The 10,905-nt window shown below is 45.2% G+C and overlaps 1 protein-coding gene across 1 annotated transcript in view; it reads right to left on the reverse strand.

Annotated features, from left to right (window-relative positions):
• Positions 1 to 6,849, reverse strand: part of LOC114485325 (autophagy-related protein 16-1-like) — an 11,249-nt gene extending 4,400 nt beyond the window's left edge. Inside the window, exons 1-2 of the mRNA XM_028486556.2 lie at positions 6,580 to 6,849; positions 2,896 to 2,989 (exon numbers count right to left, since the gene is read on the reverse strand). Coding sequence (XP_028342357.1) covers positions 2,896 to 2,989; positions 6,580 to 6,694 — 209 coding nt within the window. The 5' untranslated portion in view covers positions 6,695 to 6,849. The remainder of the gene's footprint in view (positions 1 to 2,895; positions 2,990 to 6,579) is intronic.
• Between the last annotated feature and the right edge of the window lie 4,056 nt (positions 6,850 to 10,905).

The following is a 10,905-nucleotide window of genomic DNA, read 5'->3' on the forward strand; positions in this document are numbered from 1 at the left end:
CCGGTCCGGGAGGATCCCACATGCCGCAGAGCGGCTGGGCCCGTCAGCCATGGCCGCTGAGCCGGTCCGGGAGGATCCCACATGCCGCAGAGCGGCTGGGCCCGTCAGCCATGGCCGCTGAGCCGGTCCGGGAGGATCCCACATGCCGCAGAGCGGCTGGGCCCGTCAGCCATGGCCGCTGAGCCGGTCCGGGAGGATCCCACATGCCGCAGAGCGGCTGGGCCCGTCAGCCATGGCCGCTGAGCCGGTCCGGGAGGATCCCACATGCCGCAGAGCGGCTGGGCCCGTCAGCCATGGCCGCTGAGCCGGTCCGGGAGGATCCCACATGCCGCAGAGCGGCTGGGCCCGTGAGCCATGGCCGCTGAGCCTGCGCGTCTGGAGCCTGTGCTCCGCAACGGGAGGGACCACAACAGTGAGAGGCCCGCATACCGAGAAAAAAAACAACAACACAAAACTAGTCTGTTCCTCCAAGGAGCTGAAGAGGATCCTGAGAAAAGGCAAGGATACAGGGCACTCATTCCTCTGCTCAAGCCTTTTACCACTTCCAATTTTATTCATAAGAAAAGTCAAACTTCTTACAAAAGCCCAATAACAGTGCTTCACTAGGCAGAAAAAAAAGAATCACCTAGAGAGTAGGTTTTAACAGATTCTTGGGCCCCATCCCAGAACGATTCATCAGGTCGATGAAGAAAAGGGTCAATAATCTGCATTTCTAACATGCTCCCGGGTGTCTCGGATAGTTCACAAGGACTAAGTAACCACTAAAGCAGTGGTTCTTATATGTTAGAGGTCATCAGAATCACCTAAAGGGTTCTTAAAACAAGACTACTGGATGCCACCCCTAGAGTTTCTGAAAACAGGGGCTCTGGGGTGAGGCCCAACATTCTGCATTTCTAACAAATCTCTGAGGCTGCGGTCTAGCAAGCATACTGAGAAAACTGTTGGAATCAACTATTTCCCAGGATGAGTTTCACTTTGATTTATTCAGTAAGCAAAGGGATTAAAACACTTAAGAGAGGAGTCAGATAACTGATGAGATAAAGCTTTTTAAGCACAGTGTGTTTTAAGATTAACTAGAATGGGACAGGCAGGACTTGAGAGCCCAGAAGAGAGAAAGCAGCCAACCAGATCCCCGTCTTCTGTGAATGCCTGTATCCTACTAGCACACATCTCACTGAGCTACTCTCCCCCACGAGGCTCAGGTCCTTGCGAACAAGGACTCTTGGCTTTTTCATCTCTGTATCCCAACGCCTGGCCCACACTGCAGTCACAAAATGACTGAGTGAACGAGACCCCTGCCATAGTCTAGAAATGGAAGCATAGGTAAGCAACGCAGCTCGGTGGCACACAAATGCAAACCAAGGGACAGATGCACAGGACACTGTGGTCAAAGACTCAACAGGCCTGGGTGACTGCAAAGGGGGAGGGGCAGGACACCAAGGGAAAAAGGAATCATAGCTGACTTGAGGAAAATAAGGATACTGTTAACAGAAACGAGGCAGTCAGGAAGAGGCCTGACTGTGAACACAAGTTTGCAGGAAGGACAGACTTCCAGTTAAATTACCACCCCAGTGACACTCAGTTAAAAGAATGTTGTATATTTATTTATTGTACCTTTCCAAGCAAATGAGTTTCGCTGACAGATAAAGGATGCAGGAATATAGTCACCAAGAGGCTAACCAGATAGAAATAAAATGTTTCAAGTTTTCAGTTGACTGAATTTAGATGAAAAAGGGCGAAATGGATTCTCTACACCTAAAGTTGACCAGAACACAGCAGCTAATATTTTAAATCCTGCAGAAGGCCTCCCAGGACCACAGCTAGGCACGATCTCCTGAATTGTTCTTAAGCAAAAATGGAACCTAGGCCGGGCCATCTGTTCCTCTTTCTACTCCGGTCTGCCTGGACACCATCCCACCAGATGAGGAAACACGGATGGCAAGTAGTTAGCAGATATGGCTATAGGAGTAAATGAAATAAGCTACACCCAGCATTTGTTTTTTTCCTAAAATCCTAAATTACCATCAACTTTGTTTTTACAATTGCTAAATGTTAGCTGATATGCAAAAAAGCTTGTGGATTTTAGAGCAACAATGGGTACTGTTCCCATACAAACCACAAAATTTAATATGCAAACGTGATGAACAAATGGAAAAGGAGGACAGTAAGACTCTAGAATGATTCCCTTTAAGCCGCTCTGATGAAGTATGGCTTTAAGGTTTTCTTGGACCACGACCCTCAAAAAGAGATAGTTTACATGAACGACCCAAGTAAAGATACTAAACTCCCCACCATGAACACATACTCACATATTTAGTGAAGCAATACTTACCCTTCCTATAAAATGCAGATTTCTGCCTAATCTTTCTTCAAAAAAAAAAGCTTTCTGCAACCCACTGGTTTGACCGCACACTAAGATTCATGGAAACAACACTGAACTAAAAAGGATCACATAGACCTGTAGCGCTTATGTTTACAGGCCAGTCAATCCTGTACTGACAAGATCTATGTAAATCTGCTCAAGAATGCTTACTTGTCTGATTATTTAGAAAAAGTGAACCCTGGCAGGCTACAGGAGGAACTGGCCTGGTTACTCGCCTTAAGCAATTTCTCAAGCTCACATCGTACTGATGATGAGCCTTCTAGGTGGGTAGCTACCTACCTTCAAAAAAAAAAAAAAAAGTTAAATAGTTAGTTATTTGGCTTCAGAAGTTTTTACTTGAAAGGAACTGACAAAAAGTGGAGCACAAACACAGTACTTGGTTTGCTTCAAAATCAGGGAAGTGACAAATGAACTGAGACAAATTTCAATTAAAAAGGAGACAAATAATACAGGATAGTTTCAGAATGCCTTATCTCAGGAGACACAAATAATACAGGATAGTTTCAGAATACCTTATCTCATGCCTGTTTGGTATGTCATGCTTTTCAGCTTGTAGCTTATGGGCCAGCACTGAATGAAGATCTGACTTTTCCAGCAACTTGTTATCTAGCAAAGAAAAAAAAAGTTATTACAACCTAGGTATACTTTATTACTACCTAACATCTTATAAAGATTTGGACCAAAGAAATAACCAGAAGATGACTGGGCACGTTTCACTTTTACGAGGTATCAAAGTACTAGGCCCTGTACTTTACCACTGATTACAGCAATCGTCCAAACTCCAGGCACATGCACTCCTTCGACGCTTCCTGGCCCGAGCACAGGCAGCCCAGACAAAGGAACCTATGAAAAATCACTCCAAAATGCCCCCGTGCCCATGCTTTCTACTCCCACAGCTACCTGTTTCTACCTGGGAAAGAGGCAACAAACATACCAAAACACAATGGAAAAGTGAAGTGCTATGCACCTCTAAGTAACAGAGGAAAGCTTTACCTTATTATATTTGGAATTTTTTTAAAAAGATTTTTTTAATGTGGATCATTTTTAAAAAGTCTTTAGTGAATTTGTTACAATATTGCTTCTGCTTTATGTTTTGGTTTTTTGGCTGTGAGGCATGCGGGATCTTAGCTCCCTGACCAGGGATCGAACCCACACCCCCCGCACTGGAAGGCCAAGTCTTAAGCACTGGACTGCCAGGGAGTCCCTGGAATATTTAATCTAAGATCAGGGCACTAGGGATACAAATACAAACCAGAGTCCCTGACCTCAAGGAGCTAAAAAAGTGTAATGGGGGTGGGGGTGGGGGTGGGGTGGGGTGGAGATCAAGTATAAAAAGGAAGAATGAACTTTTAGTCATTTTCTCAGATGGTTTCACAGGTGAAGACGACAGACAGTCCAAGCGGAAGGTCTAGAGAGCTGTTCAGTAAGTGGCTAGAAATAAAAGTTTGCACCAACACATGAGAGGGCAGGATGAGAAATTCAGACCTCTTCTTACTGGCAATAGCGAAACAACAGATTTTAAAAGCAGGCAGTGACATGAAAAGATATCAATTAGTAAGAAGTGAAAGATTATTCTGAGGTTCCCTGCTCGTCCAACTGGGTGCAAGATCCTAACATGCCAGAGAACACAGGAGCAGAGAGCTCAAGGAAGAAAATGAGTCCTTGGAACTTAATAAATGTGACAGGGAACACAGTGCAGAAATTCAGAAGAAAAGTCAGGGCAAGAAATGGCATGCGTGCTGGGGGCTGGTGAGATCATTAGTGGAAGAGGGTGCACAAAGCAGAACAAGAAAGTCACCACGGGAAACTTACAGAAAACCCACACCTGACGGGGGCTTTCACAGATCCCAAACATCTGAAATTAGCACTGCTTCACAGCAAAAGTTGGAGAGGGTTTATGCTAGTGACTATTCCTGTTAGAATAGCTTATCTTTCCTCTTAAAGAGTTGAGTCCTACTTCTTGATATCTAAAAATGGAAATCGTGGGCAGAAACAGAAACACTATCTTCATCAATATTAATTTAATAAATTAGCTCAAGAGAACAGGGAAGTGATTCCAACCTTGAATGTTCCTCAGTGTCAAAGGGCTCTAATAAGATCTTCAAAATGTTACAGCTAGGTGCCCTGTGATATCAAAGACATGAGGTATCCAAGAGGGATCCTTCTTAAAAGTTCCTCTCACTCAAAGGCCACCTGCTGTCCCCATAGCCTCTTTTCATCTTTCTCTTCAGGCTCAGAGGCAGGACTGAACAGGAAACTCTGGTTGACTGCTTTGGGAAGCGAGGAATGAAGAGTGAGGCTGTTCCACAGTCAAACTAGAAGTGATCTCCCAAATGTCAATCCCCTGCCTCAACTGCAGATTTTAACAGGCCAAGGTTGTCTTGCCCTCTTGTCCCTCCTCTCAGCCTCCTCTCCTAGCTCCCGGGCATGCATTACTCACTATAGCTGTTTTAAGACATGTTCCCTCTTCAGGACTGACCTGTCTTTCTGACTTTCCTCCAACATCCTCCACCCCTTCAAGATGTCCATTTTCAAAGTGCAGAAAAACATTCAATTGTGTCAATGTGATTACAAGCACCTTCCATTTATAGACAGTTACGTAAATGGCTTTCAAAGCACTTATATGCACAGCACTGTGTTTATGAAGCAGGCAAGGTGAGCTTCACCCCTATTTTATAGATGCAGCAAGCCAGACTCAGGTAAGTGAGGCTATAAGGGGAGTGTCGTCAGACCTCCAACCCAATTTGACTTTCAGTGTGTATTAGCTTTTAAAGAATAAGCATACGATGAAATACCCGATGACCTGAATTTATGTAACCCATGAGGAACCGTTTCAGCAAGGAGTTTCCTGTGCTTCTGGCTTTCTGAAAGAGCACTGGGCTGCCAGCTTCTTAAGAGTGTAAGGAATTAGCACAGGAGTGGCACATTCATCATCTCCCTTTTCTCCCCATTTTAGTTAAGAGGATGGGCTCAGTGAAAGCAAGGAAGGCCGTTTCTTGGGGGACCCAATGAGAGAGGCAAAAGTGCAAAAAAGTCAGGAGCCATCAAGTCTGTGTCCAAATCCAGGCCCTATCATTAATCTGCTGTACCTCCCCAGCGGAATGACTTAATCTCTCTCAGTCTCAATTTCCTCATTTGTAAAAAGGGCAACAGGACCTGCTTCATAGAATTTTCGGAAAGATAAAGTGAAACGACACATGCCAAATATTTACGACAGCACTCAAGCTTGTCTCTACCTTAGAATTACTTGGGGATCATCAAGAAATACTGACACCTGTGTCCCACCTCTATTACTGGGGTTTCGTTGGTCTGGGATGTGGCGTGGGCTTTACAATTTTTAAAAGATCCCCACCTGATTCTAATGTGCAGGTAAGTTCAGGAACCATAAATTTAGCACAATCAGAATTCAATAAAGGGCACCTACTATTACACTGAACTGCATCATCAACATGATTTGAGATCTGCAGGCTTACTTCAAGGGGGAGACGGAACCAGAGGTCCGAAGAGTGCCCCGTTTCTTCCCCCAAATGTGTCGTCAGTTATGGTAAAATGGGGCGGGGGGGCAAAGAAATGCTCTTTAGAAGGCGTCTAAGGGCACAAACATTTCTGTATTCTAATTGCAGCAGCGGGGGTGGGTGTGGGCCACCTCTTTCACACTGAAGTTTTCAACAACAGTAAACACTATGATGTCCCAACTAAAAAGTACGTTAAGACTCAAGATGTGTAATATGTAATAGTCAAAGAACACCAAGGTGGAGGAAGAACAACAGATCTTCAGGAATGAAAGGCAAACATTTCACTACACTCTGAAGACGACGGTAACGGAGCGAGTTACTGCTTAAAGTCAGTGCCCGTTTCAGGAACACGATGCCCGAAACAGGATGTTTCTGGAACCGGCCTATTTAAGTAACACGAGCATTGTGTGAGCTGCTAGGATTTACAAACACAGACGTGAACGGTGCCTGCCCGTTAAGAATACCCAGTTGAGGAGGAAAACCCACCACAGTCACACCCAAGAATAAAGTGAAAGAAGAAAAGATCTAAAAAGGCGTTTGGGGGGGTCCAAGGCGCTGGGTACCCGGGGCGGCCTCAAGGCGCGCGAGCGGCGCTGGGGGCTCGGCCTCGGGTTCCCGTCGGCGCCCCGCATGCCTCGGCTGGGCCCGCCCGCCCGCTCCCGGGGCCCGCCAGCCGCTCACACTGCAGGATGATCTCTTCGAACGCCTGCCTCTGCAGCCGGTCCCGGCGCCTCAACTCCTCCGAGATGTGGCGCTTCCAGCGGGGGAAGACGGCGGCGCGGAGGCCCGACGACATGTCGCGCGCTGCCCCGGCGCCTCAGCGCCGCAGATCCGCACGGGGGCTGGCGGCCGCGGCCCGCACCATGAGGCAACCAGCGGGCGCGGGAGGACCAGCAGCCCCAGGGTTCAGGTCCACGAACAGGCCTCTCCCGACGCAATCCAGGACGGACTTCCGGCTCCTGACGGAAATGGCTTTGGACAGAGCCAGAAAGCCCGCCTCCTCATCCGACGTCTTACGCCACACGCACGCACGTATCCGGCGCCGACTCCGGGCGCTGGCTGATGATAGCGTCCCGAGGCCGGAAGTGCCGGCAGGAGAGATGCGGCCGCTAGGAGGCGTGCGGGCCACGTTGGAGGCTCGGCCTTGCGGGGTCGGAGGCGGAGGAAGGAAAAGGCAAAAGGAAAGCTTACGCCCACCTGCTGTTTTCCTTTGCTTGCTTTTCCCCGTTTTATATTTTCTTTCTTAGCCTGCCTCCCTTTTCTTCATGTCGGTTTACAAGCAGAAGTAAACTCCCCACATGGTAGCTGTGTGACTATAGATGAGGGACAGCATCCCTAAGCCTCAGTTTCCTAATCTGTAAAATGGGATAGATCCCCAAACCGGGAAGGAATGATAACCTATCCCACAGGATTGTCGTGAGGATTAAAAGTAATAACCTATATAATGCAATTCACACTGTGCCTGTACATAGTAAGCCTAACCTTACCTAGACACTTGGTATCCTTCAAAGTCCTAACCAAAGATTGGTTGCTTTAAGCAAGAGCAACCCAGTGACCTTGGAAAAAGGTTTTTTTGCAATAAAGAAATGGAATGCAAAGAACCGCTAAAGAAAATGCGAATAGATTAGCTGTGTAAATCATTAGAAGCCTAGAAATTATCTATGACCTAAAAGTAAATGGGTCCTTAGAAGGTCATTTAAGGGTTAGGATACAAACAGCATTTTTGAAAGAGAAAAAGGACAGTTTGCCAGTAGATGAAAGTGGAAGATGAAAGACAGACTCGGGAGAAGATGACATCTATCAACTCAGTAGAATGGGAAACCTTGGTCTGTAGTAGAATCATCTGAGTTCCATCTGCATTTAACAAGTTAGTAAATTTATTGCATGAAAATGGAGCCGGACAAAACAGGAGGCAGAAGAGAGGAAAGGAATGTCAGAATCTGTCTTCTCTTTCAATGTGTCTCAAGTCCAGAGGAAGATCCTTCACAGACAGAGAAGAAGGCCTTTCCTCTCCTGTGGAGCCCAGGAGTAGGACAGTTAGGATTCTAGAGCTGTAAAGATATTTTGTCAGCAGCCAGTACTGAGTGATCTGAATTTGTGGGAAAGACCCACGGGGATCAGAAATAGAAGGGACTTCCTCACACACTGAAGCAAATGAAGAAGCAGGTTCTGAAAGTCACGAAGAATGCCTCTAAATGTAACAGTGGTACCAACCGCAAAAGAACCTAGAATCAAATCTTGACAGTTGAACAGGCTGATTTCCCAGACAAGATTATGATGAAAACATGTTAACAAATTTGAAGAACCAGCAATTCCCCTTACAGGAATGTATGTCAACAAATATTTGGACAAATGCCCAGAGAAAACTGTCACAGCATTGTTAGTAATAGTGGAGAGCTGGGAAAAAACTACTGATTTCCACCAATGAGAGTTAAATTACTGTATATTTATTGCTCAAAAAAGTTCATAATAAAAGGAGTATATGATATAAATCTAATTGATGTAAAATTAGTATGTCCCTGGATCCTCATAGGCAAAGTTTGTTGAATGAATAGAGAATATAATTTCTAAACTAAGGATTCTAAGCTCTGTAGGTCTGCCCTCTCCCTACCCGGCCAGCTTTGTCCAGTGAGCTCTGCAGCCTCCATGGGCCCTCCTCCTCTCTTCTGCTCATCAAGCTCCCTCCCAGTGCAGGGCCTTTGGGTTCACTGTGCTTTTGTTGGGCAAACCTTCCCTTCTGACCTTTCTGAGTTAATTCCTATGAGTTAATTCTCAGCTCAGTAGTCACTTCCTCACAACCTTCAAGTAACAGACCTTCACAACTAGGTCAGATCACCCAATGACACGTGGACCTACCTCTCCGTTCTAGCATGTATCACAGTTGCAGCTTCGCATGTTTTTTTATCATTACTTGCTTAAGGCGTGTCTCCCCGCCACAGACTGTAACCTCCACGGCAAGAGCCGTTTCTGTCTTTGTTCATCATTTTACCTCCATCAAGGGCGTGAAGTCTTTCATATATTAGGTGCTCAGTAAATGTTGTTTTAATTAATGAATGGAATATATGAAAATATTTTCTCTGGGAAGTAGCATTGCTGGTGTTCTTTTGCTGTATGTATTTTCTATATCTTATATGCATTTTCTAATTGTTATCCATTATATATGTACTATATATGCAAGAAAAAGTTATAGAAAGGAACATAGATTTATTGATAAAACCATTTCTTCAGCAGAGTGCTAGGTTCTGTGGGAGGTTAACTAGAGATTAACTAATAAGCGGGAACACTTCTCACAACATTATGGGCCGCGCACTCTTCTGAATATTTCACGTGTCGTCACTCTCTCAATCCTCACAACAACCCTACTCAGTAAGGTGGTTATTAGCTACTCTTAGCATCTTTATCCTCATTTACAAATGAGGAATCTGAGGCCCGCAGGGGTAAGTCACTGGCCTGAGCACACCTGGCTATTTATTGGCGAGACCTGGCTTCAAACACAGGCAGTTTGACTGTAGCGTCTGTGACTTAACTACCGCACTCCATTGTGCAGTTTCTGTTTCTGCTGACATTGTAGTTTGGCTCAACTAGAATAAGTAAAACAAAGAATAATTTGAAATGATTTGAAATCAATTCCTAAATTAGCCAATAGGGAGGGCATCCCGGCGAAGAGCAAAGTCAACAAAGTCAGTGGTTCGGAAGCCTCAGGGTGTTCCCGGGACCCTGAGGGGAATGGCTGGGGGAGGATGAGTAATGAGAAATAGGAAGGAGGAGGAAGTGAGCTTGTCTGAATATTCCGGAGACAAATTATGGATCTTAAAAGAAGCGTTTTTATTTGTTCTGGTAAATACTGAGTGTCTAAAGGATGCAGCATGCTTTGCTGGATAGCGATATCTATGAAATGGATTCTGACTGCCTGTAATGGATGTAAGATAAATGTGAAGTGGTGCACCAGTTCTGAGGAACTCAAGTGCAAACTTCCAAGAATTGTCCTATTTACTTCTGTCCTTTCCCTTTTGGTCCCCCTGCTTTCCTTTACCTTTCAATCAGCAAGTGGTCAAACAGCTGGGTCCTGGTGTGGGCCAGGCACAGGCCGAGCACTGCCTGGAGACAAAGATGGCCAGGCTTGGGTCCCGACCTCGAGGAGCTCACTCTTCAGGAAGGGAGATCTGAATGTGATTATTTATGAACGTAAGGAATTATAAAGTCAAAAAGACCCAGCCAGCGCCCAGGGGTTTTGATTCTCTTCTGTTCTTTTTTTCTCTTGCTTTTATTCTTTTTTAAAAATATAATTTCCTGTTTTAAAAAAATATGGCTCGAGCTTTGTTCTTTATTTCCACGCCTCTTCAGCTGTTCTCAAAATTAGATCACTAAAAATGAAACTAAGATAAGCTAACCATGTTCCCGTGTTAACTGCTGTAACCTAGTAAACCTAGTGACTGCTGGAGTCAATGAAAGGATAGCCAAGAATCCAACCGACGTGGATTTTCAGACACACCGACGATCCCTGCAAATGTCACAGTTTTTGGCGCTCGACATTTTTACCCCTGGGCTTTTCTTTGTTCCCTTTAGTGTTATTGTGTTTGCAGACATATGAATAAAGACCACCTGACATTTCCCTTATAAAGACTCTGTGCACGTGGAGTAAAACCCACACAGGTCTCATCACCCACTCCATATATATATATACGTTGACACTTAGATTTCACATTTTAAAAATGACTGTCTGACGTGGGTATTATCCCTGTACCCCAATACAAGCATTATAGTAAACTTTAACTTTCTTAGAGAAAGTCCTTGTTATCCCTTCTATAAATTGACAGCCAAGTGTCTGGAATGGTGGCTGGAGGATTCAACATGGCACATCTAACAAGCTGGGACAATGGCTAGAGAGAGAGAGTGTCTCTGTGGGAAGTTATCTCCCTTGGTTTGCCTCTTTGCTCTTTAAAGAGATGATAAAATTTCTCCCAGACACTACTGCCCTCTCCTACTATGAATAATACCTAATGTTAA

Source organism: Physeter macrocephalus, unplaced genomic scaffold, assembly GCF_002837175.3.
Source record: "Physeter macrocephalus isolate SW-GA unplaced genomic scaffold, ASM283717v5 random_1323, whole genome shotgun sequence".
Lineage (NCBI taxonomy): Eukaryota > Metazoa > Chordata > Mammalia > Artiodactyla > Physeteridae > Physeter > Physeter macrocephalus.